We start from the raw sequence: 24,867 nt of genomic DNA, 5'->3' as shown, positions 1-24,867 counted from the left end.
ACAGAATGTATGAAGGGTTAGTTACCAAAGAATGTAATACTTTTTGAGTGTCACACGTTTAGCGTTTTTATGCAAAACAAAGGTTGTCTGATTATATGCGAGTTTTATTTAGATAAATGTAGATTTCTTAAAGCTGCTCCAAGTTTGGCATTTAAACAATTCATTTATTTGACATTTTCTTTAAACACCAGTTTAATACTTAAAGCAGCTAAAATGCCTTTAATGTCTTAATCTGAAAATGTATGGATTCATTATAATGAATTTATAATTAGCTTTTATGTTTTTATTATATGTAGTTTGGTATATACCTGTTTGTTATTTGAAGGGGTTTAATAAAGGTTAAAAACAGCCACATTGCGCATTCTGAACGCATTGTGAACTGAACGAAACACAAGTCCCGATCAGCTGACTGGAAGAAGGGTTTTCAGCACGGCGACGCAATTATCTGTGTTTTCAATAATGTTTTCTTAAAAACTATTTTCAGTTTTAACAGATTATTTTGTAGTTTACTGAAGTGACTTCTATCACCGGTAAGTATCGCCAAAGAATGATTTCAATTTAGGCGTAAACGTTGCTCATACAATATTTACAGACAGCAGAACAGCGCATTTAATCCATCGCATCACGTAACGTTAAACGTACACTATATCAGTGTGCACTTTACGATTATAAATTCTGTGTTCAGTCTTTAAACACACGATTAAAGGCAAGACACCTATTATCTGCTGAGGGGGGCAGCTTTAATCTGCTGATGACTCGTGACTGGTCATTTTTATGGAATGAAATGGAGAAGTGTGAATTTGCTCATATGATCAACCTTGAGAGGACTGTATTCTATTTGACAGGGTTTTTTTGTTTTGTTGTTGAAGTGTCTCATATGCTATCTTTCTGTTTAAGGACCTTCCCCGTGATCATTTGAGCAGCCATCATGGCAGAGTTCTGGCTGATCTCTGCTCCTGGAGAGAAGACCTGCCAGCAGACATGGGACAAGATGAACATGGCCACAAGCCAGACCAACCTGTCCACTAACCACAAGTTCAACATACCTGAACTGAAAGTAAATGACTCCTCATTTTCGAATTCAGTTAAAGCACTGGTTTATTTACAACACATATTTGACTTTTTCCGTTTGTCTAATGAGGTTTGGTGGTGTTTCTCAACAGGTGGGGACTCTGGATGTCCTTGTAGGGCTGTCAGATGAGCTTGCCAAATTGGACTCTTTCGTAGAGAGGTTTCATGTCTACGTTTGACTTTTTATCAAAGTGTTCAGTTAAAAAATGTATACATTCAATTTTTTGATATTATTATATTTTGGTCATTATCAATTACACACAGCATCGTGGTTCCTATAATTCCCTTAATGGGTTTTTTAAGCTTCTGTCAGGTTAAAGTTCTCTAGATATATTTAAATGTATATTTAGCCTGTGCTGCTGTTATTTTTTGATTTTATTCATTTATTGCCGTTATTTTCCAGCGTAGTGAGAAAAGTGGCCCAGTACATGGCTGATGTCTTAGAGGACAGTCGAGATAAAGTTCAGGAGAATCTTTTGGCCAATGGAGGCAAGTGAACTTCAAATCCTCAGTACATACTAACCACAATATTGATGGTAAACAATACTACTCTTAATTAATATCACAATCACATAAACATTTAACAGGTACTAATGTCAATTTGACATTTATATAACATTTTGTCAAATAAGAATACATGTAATCTTTCATAGTCTAGTCTGTCATATTTGAATGTCCTAGTATATTACCTTTATATGATTATAAATATTTATAATGAATAACTCTTTCCATACAGTTGATCTGGTCACATATGTTACACGGTTCCAGTGGGATATGGCCAAGTATCCAATCAAACAGTCCCTTAAGAACATCTCAGAGATCATGTCCAAGGTGAGGCATGTTCAAATATTTTGTCATTGTTTATAATATAAGGAGATTTCTTTTTCTTTAAATTTCCTGTTTTGTTCTCTGTTCTTAGCAAGTGAGTCAGATTGACAATGATCTCAAAGCCAGAGCTTCAGCTTATAATAGCCTAAAAGGGAACCTTCAGAGTCTGGAGAGAAAGAGTGTGTAAGTGGGAGGAGTTTCATATTCTTAATTTATTTGTGAAATTCTGTGTTGCTTTAATCATTTTAAGTGATCTTAAATAACAACATGTCTTGTCCACTAGAGGGAGTCTTTTGACTAGGAGTTTGGCTGATATAGTCAAGAAAAATGATTTTGTTCTAGACTCTGAATACCTTACTACTCTGCTTGTAGTTGTTCCAAAGTAAGTCAAGCTGGAGTTTTTGTGCTTTTCTTTGTATTTTGCGCTTTTAAAATGTTTCTTCGTTGGATTCAAATTATGCCAATATTTTCTCACCCTCATGTTCTTCCAAACCTGTGTGACTTTCTTTATTCTGTGGAATGCAAAAGAAGATAATTATATCGGTCAGAAAACAGTTTCTGTTCCCATTGACTTCTCATTGAATTGTTCCATAAAAGTTTTTGTCTATACTGTGGAAGAACTATTTTTTTCTTACCAACAATATTAAGAATATCTTCATTTGCATTTTGCAGAAGGTGTGAGTAAATGATGACACAGTTTTCATTTTTGGGTGAACTATCCCTATAACTTAGAATGAACATATTTTGTTTTATTATATATGTTGTTACCTCTGCAAAACTAATTTTTGCCCTTTTTATGGCCTAAAAAGGACTAGTTATCCTGACTGGCAGAAGACATATGAAACTCTTTCTGAAATGGTGGTTCCAAGATCCACAAAGTGAGTAAAATTTAATGACGATCTTAAAATTAATTCACCTAAAGTATAGAATTCTGAACTTTGTGTTGCCTGTATTTAAATCTTGACATCATTACGCTTTGCTTTTGGTGGACATGTCAATTTGTCAGACTGTATCTATGGAAACCTTGCCCTTCTGTTATTGCTGTTACACACAGTAATGCAGGCATTACTACAGTGCAATATGCTTCTGCACACAAACTATGCTGTCCAAAACACTGTGCACAACTTTATGTGCTCAATTAATCAGAAGTAATCAGAAATCATAAGGAAGAGCAAGGAACATTTCAAGGAGATTCAACAACACAGAGAACAAATTTCATTCAGTGCAAAGAACATTTCCAAGACTTTGAATAGATCTCATTAAACAAAACATGAAACCGTGAACCGTGAACCTGACCAGAACTGTCAGTTCGGTGCTTTAAGAAAAATGAATAAAAGGTCTATGGCAGAAACTGCAAGTGGAAAAAAACACTTTTGTACACTTAATGAGATCGAAGTTTGAAATTGAGAAATACCTACCTAAGTTATGCTTTTTATAAATCATCTTTTTTACCTTATTAATTACTTTGTGTTGATAAGTGGCAGCATGTGGCTTTATAGACCTCATGTTGTAATGTAATTCACGCTTTTAATTAATTCAGAGCTGTATCCAGTAGAATGAGGGAAAATGCTGCTCTGTGATGGTGATAGTGACTGACCTCAACTCCGATTTTTCATCTGCTCTTCTGTTAGGCTTTTATTTGAAGACCAAGACAGTGGGTTGTTTAGTGTTACACTCTTCAGGAAGGCTATTGATGACTTCAAACACAAAGCAAGAGAAAACAAGTAAGTCCTTGAAGCTTTACAGTCTATAGTTGTTATTTTGTCAAATGGAGCTGAAAATCTGTTTGCAACCGTCCTGTAGTCTCAAGTCCTTAAGTGTATTTGAATGTCAGATTTGCAAATATACTGCTGTTCAAAAATTTGTTATGTTTTTGAAAGAAGTATCTTATGTTCACTAAAGCTACATTTAATGTAATTTTTCCTTTGATGGCAAAGTTGAATTTTCAGCATCATTACTTCAGTCTTATGTGTCACATGATCCTTTAGAAATCATTGTAAATTCTCTTATTAAAAATCCTTTTTAAGTTAACTTTTAGTTTTTTAGTTCTGTAGACAGTTTTGTCCCATATTTCACGAATCAGTGTAGATATATTCTCAGATTATGAATGACATACTGTTGTAAGACTGTTATAATGTATCACAATGTGTTTGAGTGTCTGTCTGTTTTTGATGTTCACTGATGCCATCATGTCTTTCAGCTGAATCAGAGGAAAGCTGACCCTGTGTTACTGATTTTTTTCAGGTTCATGGTGCGTGATTTTCAGTACAATGAAGAGGAGATGAAAGCAGACAAAGAGGAGATGACTCGCCTCTCCACTGACAAGAAAAAGCAATTTGTATGCATGCAGCTGTCTAAATTGTATTCTCTATTGAACATGAGAAAATCCTCCACAATGATGTTGATGAGTAACCTCAAAACTCATCAACCTCACAGCCAGCTTGAGAGGCCCTGGGCCTTGATTAGTCTTCATTTAAGTAATTAGAAAGAGAAAAGATAAGTAATGATAACAACGGTCAATCTGCTTCTGCACCTCAGGGTCCTTTGGTGCGTTGGCTTAAAGTAAACTTCAGTGAGGCTTTCATCGCATGGATACACATCAAGGCACTCCGGGTTTTTACAGAGTCAGTCTTGAGGTACAGTATGTGCAAATCAGTTTACAGCGTATGAATCTATTTCAGATGTAGATGTAGATTGTCTGATGTAAGACCTGCATATTTGTATTGAACAGGTATGGGCTGCCAGTCAATTTCCAGGCCATGCTGCTTCAGCCAATCAAGAAGAATGTAAAGAAACTGAGGGAAGTTCTGCAGGACCTTTACAAACACTTGGACAGCAATGCTACTGTTATTGATGTGAGCTATTATTAAGATTCTTTATATTTTTGAAAGAGGTCTGTTATGTTCACCAATGCTGCATTTATTTAATCAAAAATACAGAAAAGTAAATAGTGGTAATAATGTGAAGTATGGTGTCAATTTAAAGGGGTCAGCTAGTTGCTAAAAATAACATTATTTTGTGTGTTTGGTGTAATGCAATGTGTTTATGCAGTTTAAGGTTAAAAAATTGTACATTATTGTTGCTCCTCTCTGCCCCGGCTTTCTGAAACGTAACGTCTCGATTTTTACAAAGCTCATCGGTCTGAAAAGCGAGGTGTGCTCTGATTGGCCAGCTATCCAGTGTGTTGTGATTGGCCGAATACCTCAAGCGTGTGACGGAAATGTTACGCCCCTTACCATATTTGGAAACACACAGCGTCTGCATGACATGGCAGCAGCGGTAACAATACTACAGAAAGAATAAAAGTTACACCTCCTTTCTTTGCGTAAACATTTGGGTGGTGTTATGCAAATCTTCCCACACAGTGAAGTAGATATGTGAGGGCGTGTTTAAACGAGGCGTTTACGGATCTTATATATGCACAAACAGCTTGTAACACTCAAAATAACTCCCCTTTAAAATAACTGATTTCTATTCAGCTTTGCCATCACAAGAATACATTACATTTAAAATATATTAATATGCAGTTTATTACTATTATGGCAAAGCTGAATTCTTATTAGCAATTATGCCAGTCTTCAGTGTCACATGATCCTTCAGAAATCATACTAATATGCTGATTTTCTGCTCAAGAAATATTTCTTATATATTATTATCAGTGTTTAAAACAGTTTATACACTACCATTCAAATGTTTGGGGTAAATAAGATAAAAAATTACTACTTTTATTCAGAAAGGATGCATTAAATTGATCAAAAGTGACAGTAAAGACATTTATAATGTGACAAAAGATTTATATTTCAATTAAATGTTGTTCGTTTGAACTGTCTAGTCATCAACAAATTCCGAAAAATGTATCAGTTTCCACAAAAATATGAAACAACATTGATAATAATAGGAACCATTATTAATAATTTAGCATCAATAATAGTTGAAAAAAGGGATAGTTAACCCATAACTGAAAATTCTGGCATCATTTTTACCCTCAAGTTGTTCCAAACCTTTATGAGTTTCTTTCTTCTGTTAAACACAAAAGAAGATATTTTGCGTTACCAAACAGTTTCTGGCAGCCATTGACTTCCAAAGTATGAAAAAAATACAATGGAAGTCAATGGGTACCAGCAAATGTTCGGTTACCCACATTTTTCAAAATATTTTCTTTGGTGTTTAACAGAATAAAGAAACTCATACAGGTTTGGAACAACTTAAAGTTGAAAATTAAAATGTTTTGCTGAACTATCCTTTTAAGCACCAAATCAGTATATTAGAATGATTTCTGAAGGATCATGTGACAATAAAAACCTGAGTAATGGCAGCTGAATATTCACCACAGCAATGCCATCACAGAAATTAAGTACATTTTAAAATATATTCAAATACAAAATAGTTATGTGAAATATTTCACAATATTACTGAATTTGCTATTTTTTATTAAAATAAATGCAGCTTTGGTGAGCATAAGAAAATGGCCTAATTGAAGATATAGAGATATCACAGCTGATTTGTTCATTTTTATTGTTATAGGCATCTATGGACATCCCAGGTCTGAATCTCAGCCAGCAAGAGTACTATCCATATGCTTACTACAAGATTGACTGCAACCTCCTTGACTTCAAATAGAATTCAAATTCCAATTCACCATTCCATCCTGCATCACAGAGACTGAACCCAATAATGTATTAAACACTTACTGTTTATCTTTACTTCTTTTTTTTACCTCTCTGTTAGTACCTTCCTCTCACTGCCTCATTCCTTTATCATTCCTGCAGATCACTATTTCAAATAAGAGGTCTCAGAATCTCACCATATGTGTTATTATTGGTTTAATTTGTTTACAAATGAAGGATTTTCAGGGGTTTTAAAATTTGTCCTTCGGGGGCATGTGTGGTCCAACACTGAACACTCGTCTTTCGCTGAGCCTGTAATGGCTGTGCATTCTGTTGATTTTAATTTTCTGTTGGTGCTTACTCTGTGCCATGTGCGGGTAATGCAGTGATTATGTTTAATTGTGTTGTTAAGGAACCACTATGTGTGTGTTTGTCTGTGTTTGTGCTTGTGAGATTAAATGTATTCATGTTTTTGCTGGAAAAGGTGAAATACATGATCACATACTGAATGTAAAGACCAATCAAAGTCAATAAAATTACAGCACATAATTTTCTTTATTCTGTTTTGTTGTCAGGAGTGAGGAACTATATTCAAATGACCATATATGTGACCCTGAACCACAAAACAAAAAGATACATTATCTGAAAGCTGAATAAATAATAATCCTAAATTTGAAAGGATATGACAATATTTGGTTGAGATACAAGTTTGAAAATCTGGAATCTGAAAATCTAAATAATGAGAAAATTGCCTTTAAAATGGTCCAAATTAAGTCATTAGCAATGCATATTACTAATCAAAAATTAAGTTTTGATATGTTTACAGTAGGAAATTTACAAAATATCTTCATGGAATGTGATCTTAATAGCCTAATGATTTTTGGCAAAAAAGAAAAATCGATCATTTTGATCCATACAATGAATTGTTGGTTATTGCTACAAATATACCCATGCTACTTATGACTGCTTTTGTGGTCCAGGGTCACATATGCACTGATTTAGCAGAATTATTGGAAGGAAATGACTGTCATATATAAATGACTCAAATATCACTCTCTGTTTCCTTAAAACAAGTACCATGGCAGCACCAGTGTACAGTAATACCAGGACACTTTTATAAAACAGTAAGTCGAGGGCTAATAAGGATGTCCAGAAATATTTTAATAATATTTTAGAATTTCATGTTTTCATGTTGGTTTCATAGATTTAATTTAATGACTCTAATAACTTTGATTTAATGACTCTTTTTAATTAATCTTTTTTCATTATAAAATGTCAAGTGGTGTAACATCAGACAGAAAGTTCTAAAATATTTTATATCTACAAAATATAGCCTATTGACATTGCCGACACAGTAATGATGATCAAAAATAGCTTGGTTACACCACACTGACATTGATTTAAAATTATGAAACATCTTGCATTAAATTGTAGAATACAAACTCTCATCATCACTCCCGGGTGTAGCCTAAATGTCAAGTGGTGTAACATCAGACAGAAAGTACTAAAATATTTTATATCTATAGTCTACAAAATATAGCCTACTGACATAAATCTATTGACATTGCCGACACAGTAATGACGATCAAAAATATTTCGTTCGATGCATGGTGACAGCTTGTTTGTGTTTTACAGCAGATAAGTGACTCAAAGCAGACAACGCATGAGGAGGAAACTACTCATTCTGAAGGGGTTTCATCTAATGCTGCATCTAACCCAGGGGAGCCATGAGGACAAAACAACCCCATCTTTGTCTGATGCAGAGGATATACTCTGAAACCCAGAAGAGTTCAGCGATGTCGATTATGGGCTATATAAGAAACCATAAGCTGTAAAGTGAAATAGAGCTTCACAAGAGATGATATCTTTTTAATGCACACTTAGCCTATAGAAATATGCTTTGCTTTAGTTTGTTGCAAAACTTGGTTAAAAAGATGCATCTGATTATTAGCATGGCAAATATAGATTTTAATCAACCCTGATATCCTCACAGGAGTTACTGAGCAAAGCACATTCATAATGTTAACACATTCAGGTTCATAAAATAAATTCACGTTCATAATGTTGCACAAAAGAGTTATTGCTCGCAGTTAATAATAGCTCTCAGATTTTCACTGTGCAATTTGAATGCTAATTACATATTATAAAAGACAAGGCTACTGAATATTTTTGTCATGCCTAAACACTTGTAAAAGCACAACAACAATTAATTGATTGGTTGGTTAATATTATGACCTTCGTTCTTTTATTTATGTCTTTTGGTAATTCCATTCTTGTAAATACTGCAGTTTACTGCAAATTGCAAGGTATTTTTTGGCATGTATCTGAAATTATTAATTATTACATTTTAATTTAAGTTAAAATGTATTTTATTTAGTGTGACAAAATTTTTTTTTACCCTGCTTTATTTAATATGGACAGCTAAGTGCTGTAAAATCACTGGAACCACTAGATAGAGCAGTTTATCTTACATTTCAATTGCACAAGCAATTGAGACATTACCTGTACATAGTTTTACCAGATCTTAATGCTGCATCACAAAATAGACAATTTCTTTTATAGAAATGTTTAACTTATCCCAAAACTATGTTAATTAATGTCAAGTACAAAGAGCAATGCTGTTACCTATAGCAACATGTATGATGCAACATTGTTTTTGTGTGTGAATTTGATTTAAATTCTACTGTCCAACACAATAATTATGCCATCCCTTATCATCATCACTTCACAACAATTGAAATTCAAAATGGTAAACATGTAGGAAATGTTTTTATGATTCATAACAGCAAATAAAATACCAAATATAGAAATGCATTAACACAGTTTACTCCGAAAACATATCTGACACATTGTGTAGTCACCTTCACACTCATGCAGGGACAGAGGCTGCTAATTTGTATGTGCAGAGCATCTGCTGCATGAAATGTAATGCTATTCTTTCTCAATGACCAGAAACAGATATAAATAAAATAAATGGAGCATATTTAAGTCTCTACTGATTTTTGCAATATGCTATTTGTTGCTCTTGAAAAGAGCTGTGAAGTGTTACAACCAACCACCGCTATATATTAATTTATAGTTACCAATTTAGTTTTATACTATATCCGTTACCAAGCAAATCAAATTCTAAACCAGACATGATATTTAACTTTATTACCTCAAAGATCCCGTACATTTTTTATTTTTTTGCTTTTACCATTTCAATTACTATAGCTGTCGTTCATTTGGTTAAGCCAACAGAGTCCCTGTGTCTACATTAAATCCACAATTTAGTTTACAATTTTGCGTTGTCACCTTTTTATAGAGAAAAGGGTACAGCAGTCTAATTATTAATGAATCAGCTTTAATTGGGCAATCTAAAACTAAATGTTAATCTATTTGAATTTAGCACAGGCCACTGGTGCATAGCCTTACTGTTATTCCTCAATCATTTGACTGGCGCCAAGTGTATTTGCATACCAAATAATTGGACATTTAACGGGTTAACATTTAAATTTCACAGTTAGATTTAAATTAAACGTTTTCAATCAGAATTAGGTCAAGATTTAACATATGTAGCCTACTAACATTAACTTTCAGATGTGTTAGCTTGTTATTTTTATTTTTTTAAATTAGACACTGTAGACAAACCATTTCTGGCTACGCGGTTTGGCTAATTCTAAAGTTCTTACATTATTATAAAATGTGGTAAAAGTCTTCTTAACAGTTTGTTTTGGGAAACACCTGGCCGAGGATCTGACTGACTCTGAGACCATGCGGAAAAGTCATCCGAGCGCCTCTCAGAGTCGAACAGCAGCAGCAGCAGCGCGAGCTCAGAAGTAGCGTCACAGACAGCGGAGGACGACACGCGCGCGCTGCTTCTAGATGACAGACCTAACGTAAACATACCTTTCCTGCCTCTTTATCACCCTAACACAGTCTCTCCTGCTCTCGGGAAGCCTGGAGAAGAAGAATGACTGACGAAGGAATGCTAATCTCACCGTCGGCTCTCCAGGATCCCGGGGACGGAGCGAAACCTGAAGACATCAGTATGGATTGTACGGACGGGGAAGATGAATTGTGTTTGGAAGAGATTTTAACTCTGTACAGTCAGCCGATCAATGAGGAGCAAGCCTGGGCCGTGTGTTATCAGTGTTGCAGGTGGTTAACTCAAAAACAGAGACGGAAAGAGACAGGTGGGAGTCCACCTGGACGGATTGCGGGTCCTGGAGATGTGAGGATCCGGAAGGACGGGACTGTGAAATTATATCAACAGAGCAGTCCAGGTAAACTGAGTGTTTACAGAGAGAAGTCCAAGTAAACGCAGTAAATGGCGCAGCATGAAGCCAGCTAAACAGCAATGGCATTGAGACGCGTTATTTACAGCTGACGCGTAAATATAAGCGAAATTATGATTAATGGAGGCCATTTCGAATTCTAGACAGATTTAGATATGTACCTGCAGCTCAAATCTAGCTTTTCACCGATTATTTTAGGTGTTTTATTCGATAATTTAAATATATAATTGTATGTATATATCATATGCTTTTGATTTTATTAGCACCTCATGGTTTTAACCAATATTCAATGCAATGCCAACCACTCTCCATAATACCGGTTATATCGTGGCTACCATCGTGCCACTGTAAACAATAGGGCCATGTGATGGATTCATCCATAAGCACCTTCAGTCATGAGGGCAACATAAGGGGCCTGCTCTTTGGCCTAGTACTCGTGTGATATCATGCATATATACTTCTCATCTTGATTCAACATTTAGGCATGTTTATGTATTGTTCAGGTATGATAAGTGTAGAACATTTACCATGGTAAATACAGCTCTGATGTTATACTCCCAATCATATTTAGTGCATTGGATGTTCCAAGTGAATAATATTAAACCATTTTAAATTAAAATATACCATCAGATTACTGGTTCAAATGATTTATTTTATATCAATATGAGAATGAATAGCAAGGCTTTGAATATAGATAATAACTAGATTTTCTTTTTCAAAATCGTCATCATTTCAAAAAAATAATTTAGAGAGTGGGATGTCTCAGACAGAACTAGTATAATTAAATTAGCAACCATTATCTCATTTGGGTTCCTTAGCCTCAGGCTTTTGGATTTGGCTTCCATCTCTGTTTCTCCTTTGGGAGTCAATCTGACTGCTGGTTATAAGTATAATTATTGGGATGAGTGTCTCAATCCTTCTATCTCCCTAACAAGGATTCAGACATGATAGTCAGTTATTTGAGCTCTTTTTGCTGTTTTATATAGCTAGTATCTTCATCTGAGATTTAATTTCCAAAGCACACTTCCATTGGTTTTTTCAGCTTGAAGTAATTTAGATCAAGACAGTCATAGTATACCTATGCCGTTTGATAGTCCCTCTTAATAGAAAATATTTTTTTTGAAGTGAAATGATATGTCTCCTGTTTCTTTATTAAGTATAGATGTGTAATGCCAAATGTAAAGCAAGTAATTAGATCAGATGGTCCCTATCAATGCTTATGTAACATGATCTGCTGAATTCTGCTCTCCTGGGGAAGTTTGCTGGATACGTTCAAATTACACTGACTGACCAATGATATCAGACTGTGGGTTGTGAACCTGCCAGTTTCTGTCATGGTCTATCCCTGGTGAATAGATCTGTCCCTCAAAACGAACAAAACAGTTTGAGAGTCTATTAGAGATTTGATGTGTAAATAAGGACCAACATCTGCTTCCAAGCTCCAGGCAATGCTTCAGTGATGTTTATGTTTTCTTTTGATTCATAGTTGCTGCAACCCTGGAAATAGCATGTATTCCAACTAGAAAAATTAAATATGAAAGTGTAATCTCTGAAGATCACGAGAAGCCTAAGATATAGGTTAATCTGAGATTGATAACGCTTTCACTTTCTGTCATACAAGGTGCTATGATTGCATGAAAAGCATCAGAATATATTGCATATTTGTCACAGATGTTGTTGCTAGTATTTTCCATGAACAAATATTAATATACGAACATTAACATATTTAGTAATCCACTTGGTGGCTCTATTTTAAGTTAATTGTCTGACTAAGCTCAAAAATATGAATATTTATTGAAAATAAATAAATGCAGAGTAATTTTTAGCAGCATGGGTTTGCACCTTTTCCTTTTTGTCCCAATTTTGGTTAGTAACTTTCCTATTGAGTCAACACCCTTGTGAATGGCTGTCCATGGTAAGAAGGTCACATTGTAGGATGAATTATTTCCAGTGATCTCCTTTCATTTTTATAGGAAGATAATATTACAGTATTTGTCTGTTTTCATACAACAATGTAATTGGCATCTGTTTTGCACTAAAAGACAAAAGAACCTCTTCAAAAACACCTCTTTCATGTCCGGATGGTGCAGGTTAGACTCTATGAGGATTCAGTTTCAGACGTCTTTGCACATTTTCAGTTATATGTGAGATTCAGTTGTTGAAAGTGACCGTTGCAATGACACTGGGTTCATTCATTAGGGGCAGAAATGAACTCTGGGTCTCTGCCAATCCCAGAGGAGGCTCTTTCTTTTAACGCTGTAACGTTATACTTCCAGTGCCACTGAAGGAAGGGCTAAAAGACAGACATTACGATTCTAACCCCAGTGTGTTGTGTATTTCAGGCTCAATGGGCACAAATTGCATCTCTGTCTGCCTCTTATAGATTTGAGTTAAATATTTCATGTGAAGGTTGTCTGAGGTGAACCCCTGGGTCCCTCTGTGTAATATAGAAATGGGGGAGGGGGTTTGTCATGGTCAATTTCCCTTCTATGAAATTTATTCATGGCTGCAACCCATACTGCACACTTCTCTAGAAAGATGCTGTTAATTAACAGTGCTTGCTAAGGTCAGCATCTCTTTTATTATTGCATAATCATATGCATTAAAATTAAGCACCTATCTCGTCCCACGTCATTTGTGCTTCGAAAATGAATGTTACCTCAAATCATGTGGCATGTTGAGGTGTGATATTTACCTTTTTGATTTTTGGTTCCAATCAAAAACAAACAAAAAACCCTTTAGACTTGCATTGAAAGATGGACCAAGTAATACCGTCTCTTTTTTTTCTTTGGACCAAAAAAACCATTCAGAACATCCTATGAACTGGTTCTAGAAACCACCAGTTCTAGCCACAAAATAGAATGCGACAGTCAGGTTTCGAAGTAAAAATGTTATTTACTTTCTCCATGAGCAAATATATATATTTTTAGTAATTACTTATAAACCATTAAAGACAGACTTACTGTGATCTTTGAGGTTGGTAATCAATGGTACATGCTGATGCCATCAGCATGCATTTTGTCAACTATTTTTTTTTATAATCATGTTTAACCGCATAATTGGTGAAAAACTATATTACCCATGATTTTGCAAAGAAATCTGCACCAATCATAGAATCAAAACAAACAAATCACGCCAAAAGAACTCTTTAGCACTCACCTGCTCCCTTAAAGAGCTGTGAATGACTTAACAGTCAATCTCCCTACACTCTCAAACTACTTAAATATTTATGTATATATGCATATTAGGCAAAAAAAACGTAAAATATATTATTTCCAAACACATAAACAACATCAATAGTTTTATATTTCTCCAGCGTTTGTAATTCGATTATATCACTTCTTGTTGTTCTTTTCTGCATTAAAGCAATTAAACACAGTCTTGTACCTTGTACATTTTAAATACTTTTTAAATAAGTTTTTGCTTCAAATAAAAGTGTGTAATGTTTTGATTGACCTCATACAATAGAAATAAATACATAGGAAAAATAGGCTGCATAAATAATACTTCTGTAACTAAGGCTGCAGAAAAAGTACTATTGCGTAGTACTATTGCAAGTACAGAGCAACTTCAATCCAACAATTGCATTAGCAGCACACTAACAACCACCCAGAAGACCTTAGCAATAGGGTTGGGTATTGTTTGGGTTTTTACGATACCGTTGCCAAATCGATACTTTTAAAACGGTACCGGTGCCTGAAACGATACTTAAAAAAAAAAAAATTACCCAAAATAGGATGGATTGGCCATTATTGAGTGCTATAAACACATTTAATGTCTGTTTCATTCATACTGGACGCCCGAGGGCGCCCTCGGGCAGAAACGCCCCATGTGCATCACAGAAGGAATAGGACTCAGGAAATCCCTAATATGGACAAAGGCATTGCTATAGCTATAGCTGTAACTGAGTAAACAGAAGATATAAATGTTTTAAATGAGAAAACAAAGACAATTAACACTAGATTCCGACAATGTATAGTTTATCGGTGTTATTCAAAACATCTTTGGTATTTTCATCATAATTAAGTATATTTATAATCCATTGCTAATCGACATAGCCATTTTACCATATGCTTTTTACAGTATAGAACATATTCTGCCTCATTCTGTGACAAGAAGCCTTATAAAAAACGATTCTCATTGCAAGTCATTACAAGGGAAGTTTAGCTTTAGGCATTTTAATTTAAGAATGTTTATCTTATGTCTAGCTAATATTTATCTCCTATCTAGCTAGCTAACTGTATCTACCTGCTGCCATCAGAGCAAGTGTAATTGCTGCATTCGCACGCGCTCCTCGGATGCTCTCATTTCCCGAGTTGTGCTTTTAAGTCGGAATGTGAAAACAACATGGGCACTCGCGTTATTATAAAGATGTGTTGGATTTGTATTATTAGAGCTTTTCGACTTGCGTTTGTGAATTTTCTCAGTCGGGAAATAATTTTTCACGTGCGGTGCTGGTGATCCTTATGTAAGTTTCGGAGAACCAGAGAACAGATATTTCAATCGATCGCTCAAGCATTTAAGTGGCACCGAAATGAGGCACCGAAGTGTGCGTTCTGATTCGGTTCTAGTACATACCGGTTACATGGGTACCCAACCCTACATCGGTACCCAACCCTACTTAGCAAAACACCCTGGCAACCGCCTAACAATCCTTGACACATTAACAGCTACCCAGAATTGAAAAAAAACAATCTCTAGATGTAGATGGTCAAGCTTGTTGATAAAGAGAAAATGGTAACATATGTGAAAAATGAATGATTTGTGGTATGTGAATTTAAAACACTGAGTATGATAATGTATATCTGATTGGATTATCTTTCTTTTTCCTTCTCCCCATTACAGATAAACACATCCCGCCCAGTACATCAATAGAGGTGAGTCATGTTCGCTTTTGTCGAGGTGCCAGACTGGTTTTTGACTTTTGAGAGAAATGAGTCATTCCGTTGCTATATTTGGTTTTGGGCATCATCTTGACAAGCCATCCTGAGGAAAAAGCTAGTTTTCATCTCGGTATATTTGGTTTCTGAAGGTTTCTAGATGCAGGTTTATTTTTGCTGACTCTGTGCTGCTGTCTGTGTCCATGGTGTGGATACTTGCCAATGAGATTTAGGTGTGAGTGGTTTTCAGGAGTGTCTGCGTCGATGGCAACCTCATTGTCTTGATGGTATTCATTAGCTGTTTGTTCTTTGTCGGTGTGACAACCATGTGGATCTCAGTCTGCCTCAAAGATTGAGTGTTTTGGTCTCTAAAGCTCTCTGCCACTTTGGGAAGTAGCCAGAGCTTTGCTGTAATCCATTCGGAAATAGTTTTCCCAAGCTTTTCAGCACCAAGAGATCTGCTGTCCGACCCAAACAGAACAAGACATATTTACTGCCTTTTGATTTAGTAAACAAGAGAGTCCTGTACATATACGTACTGTGTGTTATGCTAAAAATACTGAAGATCTTTTGGCTAAATGTGATAGATTTTAAAATGCCCTCAGCGGTAACAGATGGGTCCACAGGAGGGATGCGCACATGCAAGCATGCGCCCACACAGCAACACACACACAGACTGGCAAACAAAAAGAACACATGCGGCTGTGCATGCATGCATTCGGAGCCTTCTCTGAACGAGATTATCAACAGAGCTCTAGATGCTAGACTCGTGACCGTGAATGGGAGGATATTCAAAGAGGAGAACAGCAGGGCCCTGCCTATTCTGCACTCAAACACTATCTCTTCTCCTATTGAGTTGATACATGGCAAAGATATGCCATTTTGTAAACATTCATGAACCATGTGACAACTTTCGATTATTTAATGTTCTTTAAGTTAAATAGTGTCTGTTCCTTGCTGATGTATGTAATGTGAGCAATTCAAATCGGCCATAAATTCCGTTTTACTCACCCTCATGTTGTTCAAAATTGTGTGACTTGCTTTCGTACGTGGAACACAAAAGGAGACATTTTGAATAATGTGCTGGTTGCTCTTTTACATGCAATTGCCATGAGGGAAGAGCTATGAGAGTTTTCAAGCTTAAAAAAGACTCAAAAGTGAGATAAAAGTATCATAAAATGATCCATATTTCATGTCTACTGAAATCAAATGATAGTGTTGTGTGAGAACCAGACCTAAATACTGATAATCTTAATAGAGTAGAGTAGCAATGATGGGTTGTTGCTATGTTCAACAAGCCACGCCACACATCATGTTCTCACGCGGTGAAAAATACATTGTGGAGCAAAGAGAAAACTGACAGCTTGCCAACAGACAAGACTGAGCAGGTTACTTCTGGGATGAAACAGAAGTCTTAGCTTTCAAATTTTTAAATTTTTTAAAGAAATTCAAACGGTAAATACCGTTTTGTGGTTCTTTAATGTGTCGTGACATTGCTGTAGCGCCTCAGTTCAAGTGGCACGTGAACCCATCATCTTTTCATATTTACTATACAGCACGAAATAAACATGAATGAACATCAGAAGGTGTTTTATTTTAACCAGCAGAAAGATGTCAGTACACCATTTTTCAAGTTTAAATTCACCAATAAGTAATCTACTCTCTTGTCTGATTTGTTTGTCGGACCAAATGGCAGATTCAGCAATGGGATTGGTCAGATCACCTGCCAATCAAGCTCCCTGCGAAGGGACAATAGCATGGAAAAGAGCAACCACCACAATCTCAAAATATCTCCTTTCGTGCTCCACTGAAAAATAAAGTTTAGCAGGTTTGGAACAACATGAGGGTAAGTAACGGATGACAGAATCTTTGTTTGTACATAATGTTTCATGTGTACACTTAGTGAGATCAGAGCTTTGGGCTAAGGCGTCCTCCTCATCATAAAGTCTACACTGTCTGAGGGCAGTAATGAGACGGGTTGTGTGTGTGTGTGTGTGCTCTGTTCTGCATGACTGCACCTCTCGCTCAGCGATCATGTGATGTTTTAGTATGTGTGTTTAAGACCTCGCCCTCATTTGAGCGCTGGCTCTACACTGAATGAAGTGTTAGCAAACTGTTGCTCGCCACAGACAGGCTACGTCCACAGCCCCCTCTGGATGTGTCCCAAACCGACTGCCCAGTGAGTCAGAGACTTAACTGTAGTGTTTTTGCATGAAAGTGCCTCCTAAGGAATCTGGTTTCAGATAGGCATCATAATGTTCCACCTAATAATCTACATTATTCAGAATCAGAATCAGAATGCGCTTTATTGCCAGGTATGTTTACACATACGAGGAATTTGTTTTAGTGACTATTTGTTAATAGTTAACAGTTAAGCATTAGTTGTCAATGCAGAATCATATCGATCCTTCTCCAAAATGCTGTTGATTGGGGAAGTGCTCTCTGTTGGGCTTCACCCGGCCCACTCTGGCCTTTGGCAGTTCACCCGGACAGAATAAGGCGAGCTGACCCAGTTTTTCCCCATTAACTCCGTATTATTGGCAGGACTCAAATACGTTATAAATAGGAGAATAGTGATCACGTTTAGATGCCTTGGCTTCTCACCAGGGACCTTCAGCTAAAAACAAACCACTCCATCAAAATCAGACTGAGAAAGTTGTGGGTTTCCAAGTGCTTCCATATTCACCATTGTGCATCCGCCAACTGGTCATTAAAGATTTTATGACCTACAAGCTCTGAAAGTTGAAAGATACATATTTTGACCCATAGGCATCTTGGTAGTTTATTGAAAAATCGTGAGGGTCACCGTGTTTCCTCCCCCAAGGTGCACAGTCAAAGAGGATTAGGCCCAAGAACCAGTTCAGTGGCTGAAGTGGGATTATCAGACCTCTTAATGAGAGTTTCTTTAAGCTACAGGTCGTACTACCTGTCTGTGGTTCTGGTCTCGAGGGAGAGGCTGCTGTTAGACCAGCTTTGGATGATGAGTAGGAATGCTGAAGGTCTGTAAAACACCTGTCGAGACTCTTGTAAATTCCCAATACAGCTTCCCCTTTAGTGACTGATGTTTTTTAACAATCCATCTCTGAAATACCCCTCGTCTTGCTTTCGCTTTCTCTTTTTTTTGTTGTTGTGCGGGGTTGGAGAACTTGTTAGCTGTGAGCTTGAAGCCCTCGTGGTTTAATCCCCGGAGGTTTTCTTTATCACTGCACAAAGCCTGTTTCTTTCAGCTCGCTGCATAACTTTCCTTCCTCAGCTGACGGTGTGAGTGTGTTAGGATGAGGTAGAATGTGTGAGTACTTTGGCCTAGTCACACACAGCCTTGACGCACAACCTTAATTTTCCTATTCGCATTTGGTGCCAATTTACGCACAACCATTACTTTTTAGTCACGTAATAAACCTCAGATTACATGTTGTTCTCTTATGTTGTCTCGTGCCTTCTGGAAGATTCTCTGAATTTCAGCTGGTTTACAGTTGAAGAATAAGACATGAAGACTCTGATCTCTAGCCAGACATAATCTTGACCCATATATCTAGGTCTGTCATGATTATTACATAACAGCCTGATCTATTATTATTTGATATAATCGTGATTATTTGAGGGAATAATTTAAGTCAGTACTGAAGTACACAATGCACATGTTTTTTTACATGTATTTATTTCAATGTTGTACACAAAGATTATTGGAGTAAGTTTTACAAGAAAATACTATTTCAGTTATTCTACTTTTCATGTTTAATTCAGTGTGTTACTTGATGAAATTGTATCTGCATAAAGCCATGCTTTGTAGTCAGCTGAGGAAGATCACTTGAGTGTGTGATGTAAGATGTGTGAAGTCAGTCTAGAATCAGTTTTATTCTTCACATTCCTTGAACTTCGCCCTGATGTCCTTTTTAAATATTAGGATTCCATCCAGTGTGAAATAAATGTTTTAAATCAAACCAAACTGATTTATCAATGTTTGGCTAATAATCAGTCATAAACCAACCATGCATATGCACCTTGAGTTATTAATGGCTCCTGTCTTGCAGAGCCTCTGAGATTGTGTAACATGCAAATTACTAAAATTAAACAAACAAACACTGTTAAATATCAGTAAGAAACACATCTGGAATGGTTTGGCAATTCACCATTAGGTTTGTGCATCTCTAACCTGTTGCTTCTCTGGCTTTTGTCACCGAGTGGTTAACTAAACTGCTGAATGGCTTTGTCTGAGAGAAGTTGATGAGATTTATGCTGGTTTGGCCATGAGTCAACCTCATAAAGTTAACACATCCTTTCCCAGAGGACTTCAAGGGCCGTGAACAACAGCAGAGTGAGACTAATGGTTTTAGGTTTCTGATGAAACATCGTCTCCGGCCTCCTCACACAGATCGTCTGTGCTTTGAGCTCACCGGGGTTCTGGACCTGACGTCTTTACTTGCTTTTTCTTCATTGCTGTCTTTCTCTCTGTCTTGCTGAGAGCGATAGCAGCTACATAACGCTATTGAAAAAGTTTGGGGTCAGTAAGGTTTTAAAGTTTTTGAAAGAAGGCTACATTTATTTGATCATAAATTCAAAGCAGCAATATTGTGCAATATTATTGCAATTTAAAATAGCTGTTTTCTGTTTTAATTAGGCCTGTCAAATCAAATAATCACGATTAAATCGCATCCAAAATAAAAGTTATAATTGTATGTATATTAGATATATTTCTTAAATATTTACATGCATGTGTATGTATTTATATGTAGGCTACATATAATTTGCAGTGAAATGATATCTCAGTATATGGTCAAAACAAGGTCTAATGAATAGGAATGTCCATTCTGGTAGAAATCAACATTACATTACAAAGTTCCCACATGTGGTTGGCGGTAAGTGTTAATTTCTCACCCTGCTCAATATAGTTTATCCAGGGCTGGAACAAAAGACCACAGGACCCTGGGGCACAACCAACTAGATTCATGTGATAGTGAAGCAACTATGTACTGTAAGTTTATCAAGGTGTGGTTGGGACCTCTGGGCGTCTGTGGTCTTGAAGCATGTGCTCCGCATGCATAGACAGAAATCCGGCTCTGATTTTATCCTCAAAAACTCAACATGATGCAGTTGTGTAAAATAGAGAAGAATGGCATTGTTCTGGTCCTCTCCAGTGGCTCATCTCCATATGATGCTGGGAAAATAGTGAAGAAACTTTGCCTTGGAGCAATGATGTCATGTGAGAAGTGCTCCGAGAACAGTAGCCTGTGTCTTCAGTTTCGTGTAGCGTGAGAGACGGATAGAGCTCGGGAGAAAGGAAAACAACTGCACCATAATGTGAATTTAGACATATTGAGTTGGATGAAATATCACTCCAAAATCAGTTTAACTAGTTGAGGTGGGAGGTCAAACCAGGCGTGTTGGTATTCTTTGTCATAAAGCTGCAATGTTATATGTGTGTAAGAAGTGGCGGGATGTTTTGGTTTCCTCCTGTCAGCTCAGTTCCACATGAGTGACCTCTTTCCCTCCACCATCACTGATCTCTGTCTCATCTTATAGAGAGAGTCAAACCCACACAGGCTGCTCAGATTTAACTGTTCAGATGGGAATGTTTGCTTAGATCATCTTGAGTGAGATCAAATGAACAGAGGTTTACCAGTGTTTATGTAGTTTGTTCTTGGTGGTGCTGGAAACCCACCTGGTGAATGAATAACTATTAATGGAATGTTGCTATGGAAACACTTTTGAGTGGTTTGGAAAGTCTTTTGGGAATTTTATGAATGTTCTCTCTCGCAGACTGAGTGGTCCATTTTTTTAGGTCAAGGAAGGAAAAGAGAACATCTGCCATGTTGAACGGATAGTTCAATGAAAAATTAGCAATTTTTTCTCATCATTTACTCACCCTTATTTTGTTCCAAACCTGTATGAATTTCTTTCTTCTGTTGAACACAAAAGAAGATATTTTGAAGAACTGTGGTAGCCAAACAGTTACTGGTAGCCATTGACTTTCCATAGTATTTCATTTAATTTCATTCATTCATTCTTTTTTCAGTTTTTTTTATACTTAGGGTGAGTAAATGACGACAGATTATTAATTTTTTTTGGTTTAACTATCCCTGTAAGTAGGGTTTGTCATGATACAGAAATGTTTAACTTGTTACAATATTTTAAAAATAATTATATTTAATTCGCTACAACAGGGAAAAATTGTCACAACATTAAGGGCCAATATCTAATCGTCAAAGTACTTTCTTATGAACTGAAACGCCGAGATTCCTCTGGACTAATAGCTCTGAGTGGGATTATATAATAATAATAATAATAATAATAATAATAATAATAAATGTATATATTATAATTCGATAATATTTATTATTATTATTATTACATTTGTTTACATATGTCTTATACAAATGTATAAAACATATGTAAACTTTTTTTTTCAACTGTGAGAAATACATAAATGCAAAATAAATTTATTTGCAAATGTGTATATGCAAAAATTATTATTTTAAATGTAAAAATGGTAAATTACTAAATGTACTGTTTTTAACTCTTTCCCCGCCAGCATTTAAAAAAAAAAGTTGCCAGCGATTTGAATGATTTTCACTAAAATTTGGTAAAGTTATCAATTTAAAAAAGTTATCAAGTTATCACACGCGTATCAGTGAAGCTGAACTCTCCTCCTGTCCGTTTTCACTTCGCACGGACCGACCATCATGCAGAGTACACGCGATCGTGCAGGATACAAATGCACACTTCACAAGATCTCACAGCTGGATTCGACTAAGTTTGCAAGGCTTTTGAAATTAGATGTTCATTAATCATTCAAAGATTTGTTTAAATGATGTAAATGCATATTTGCTGAATGCTGATGGCAAACGAGAAAGTATTATGTTTGCCTTTCTATTACTAACAATATAAAAGCAATCGTTATAATACTTTTTTGTATGCATTTTAATTCCTTTGTTTAACCGTTCTATATGATTATTAGACAGACTTCTGTCTTCCGGCCTTGGCGATATATCGGTCGACCACTAATAATAATAATAATTCTAAGAAATATATTACTACTGTAATACAACTGCACTATAAAGTAGATTAATATTACATAAGTATATTATTAATATTTTAGTTTACGGAAATAAAATTACAATACTTGAATTTATTCACTTACCAAAGTTAAACTGTCTTAATTCTGGCAGATGTTTCTGATAAAAGGTTTACAAATGCTTATTGCAAATCTAGTGAAATGCTGTAATAACCTGTCCACAAAATGTTGGAAATTATGCAGAAAATAAAATGCACCTGTTGCTTGTTATGTTAAATTCATAGCACATGCAGAGATAGTTTTACTACATTCACTGAGCCACTCTGAAAACACCAGATCATAAACTGCACTTGTATTGATACTGCGGAAATTGAGTATTAAAGTAGTATTAGTACTTTTTTTTTTTTTTACTATTCAAAATTGATATGTATCAATAGATCTATATTTTTGACAAAAATAATGCAAAGCAATCAGAAACATCAAGGATATCAAGTATGCCTGCTGCTTAATGCCTTGATCAATAGCATGAGTCTGAGGTTGCAACTAATGAATGGTTTTGGTCTTCATAAGAAATTCATCTTGTGTTTTGATGTTAATTTCTTCCCAGTTTGCACTCTGATGATTAGTGCAATAACCCCCTAGTGAATAGACAGACATAAGTGGTTAGTACGAACAGTGAGGAAGAGCCTGTCTCATCTTGTCTCATCCGCACTGTGTTTCAGATGGTCCATCTTAACAGGGTCAGTCGTCTATTAATAAATAACCCGGAAACCTTGTGATTGCACTCAGTACAGGCTGTGCTATTGATTATGCTTCAGGTCTGCTGTGGACGATTTGGCACAGCTGATGTCCTCTTAATAATGTTTAATGTTCAGAAAAAAGTCTTGGGAATATCCTGATATGAAGGCAGTTTGTTTGTGGCACGTTGTTAAGTGGTTACATGCCTCTTATGTATGTGGTTGTGTGCACATTTGTTCATGCATCATGTGCTTGTGTGTGTGTGTGTGTGTGTGTGTGTGTGTGTGTGCTGAACCACATGCAGATGCTTCAGTGGACAGCTGACTGCTGCCCACATCTGTGTAAAGGCACTGGCATGCTAACTCAATAGAGGAAGCAGAGCCATACCAACTGTGTGTCTGACAGACAGACAGCTCTTGTTAGTATCAAGATGTTGTTTGCTAGTAGGTATCTAGATTTTCTCTGAAATGAGACTGAAAAGTCTGTGTGGATGTAAATAACTCTGAATAAGTCTGAATTAGGCTGTTATTAGTTGGTTTGGCTAATGGTGTAAACAGCCCTAGCTCTTCATAGACTATCAGTTCTGTAATCAATGAGGCAGAATCACTGCTTTATTCCAATAGGTTCACTAATTGTGTTATTATTTCTATACAAATAATAAAATATCGGAAGGAAAAAACATAATAACAAGAAATACTGATGATTATTGTGATCTTTTTATTAATTTTTTATTTTTTGTAATCTATTATTTGTGTGTATAATAATAATAATAATAATAATAATAATAATAATTATTATTATTATTATTGGCAACATAAAATTATGTATATATTATTTTATGATAGTAAATTATAGCTATTATTATTTTTATTATTATTATCATTGTATTATTATTACATTTTAATTGTTAATTTATTTAATTTAATGGTTAAATATTATTATTATTATTATTATTATTATTATTATTATTATATCCAAATTGAACCAAAAATTGTTAATATTAATTATAATTGTAATTCATAATAAAATAAGATAAATAAAATACAATTATATTATATATTAATATTATTTTTATGATTTGTTTTGTAAAATAAATATTATATATATATATATATATATATATATAAATTAAAATAAAATAATTATTATTGTTATTTGCTAACAAAACATGTATATATATATATTTTTATTATAGTAAATTATGATATTATTATTATTATTATAATCATTATTATCATTATTATATAATATGCAAATTGAACACTTTGTTAATATTAATACTAATTATTATAATTAACAATAAAATAATTTAAATAAAATAAAATAATAATATTATATATATTAATATTATTATATTTTTATAGTTTTATTTATAATATTATTATTATTATTATCATCATCATCATTGAGTTTTTCTTGAAATGTGTAAAAAATACATATACAATTATTTGTAT

General features: G+C 35.3%; 2 protein-coding genes across 2 annotated transcripts in view; both read left to right on the top strand.

The window, feature by feature from the left end:
• Positions 1–391: 391 nt before the first annotated feature.
• LOC107565194 (V-type proton ATPase subunit C 1-B-like) lies at positions 392–7,047 on the top strand. Its single transcript, XM_016250415.1, has 13 exons — positions 392–530; positions 898–1,057; positions 1,164–1,231; positions 1,475–1,560; positions 1,808–1,902; positions 1,991–2,082; positions 2,183–2,281; positions 2,709–2,777; positions 3,531–3,623; positions 4,144–4,237; positions 4,438–4,535; positions 4,631–4,754; positions 6,424–7,047. The coding sequence occupies exons 2-13, from the start codon at positions 929–931 to the stop codon at positions 6,517–6,519; spliced, it is 1,143 nt and encodes a 380-aa protein (XP_016105901.1). The 5' UTR covers positions 392–530; positions 898–928; the 3' UTR covers positions 6,520–7,047.
• A 3,275-nt stretch (positions 7,048–10,322) lies between these two features.
• LOC107565205 (protein spire homolog 1-like) overlaps positions 10,323–24,867 on the top strand; it is a 47,144-nt gene continuing 32,599 nt past the window's right edge. Inside the window, exons 1-2 of the mRNA XM_016250429.1 lie at positions 10,323–10,771; positions 15,629–15,660. Coding sequence (XP_016105915.1) covers positions 10,459–10,771; positions 15,629–15,660 — 345 coding nt within the window. The 5' untranslated portion in view covers positions 10,323–10,458. The remainder of the gene's footprint in view (positions 10,772–15,628; positions 15,661–24,867) is intronic.

Source organism: Sinocyclocheilus grahami, unplaced genomic scaffold, assembly GCF_001515645.1.
Source record: "Sinocyclocheilus grahami isolate Dianchi unplaced genomic scaffold, SAMN03320097.WGS_v1.1 scaffold987.1, whole genome shotgun sequence".
In the NCBI taxonomy this organism is placed as follows: Eukaryota; Metazoa; Chordata; class Actinopteri; order Cypriniformes; family Cyprinidae; genus Sinocyclocheilus; species Sinocyclocheilus grahami.
Note: the sequence above shows the minus strand (reverse complement) of the source record. Positions and strands in the feature narration are given on the sequence as shown.

Coding starts and splice junctions, on each gene's coding strand:
- LOC107565194 (XM_016250415.1), top strand. CDS start 929: ATGGCAGAGTTCTGGCTGATCTCTGCTCCTGGAGAGAAGACCTGCCAG. Junction 4,536..4,630: donor TTTACAGAGTCAGTCTTGAG/GTACAGTATGTG, acceptor TGTATTGAACAG/GTATGGGCTGCCAGTCAATT. Junction 4,755..6,423: donor GCAATGCTACTGTTATTGAT/GTGAGCTATTAT, acceptor TTATTGTTATAG/GCATCTATGGACATCCCAGG.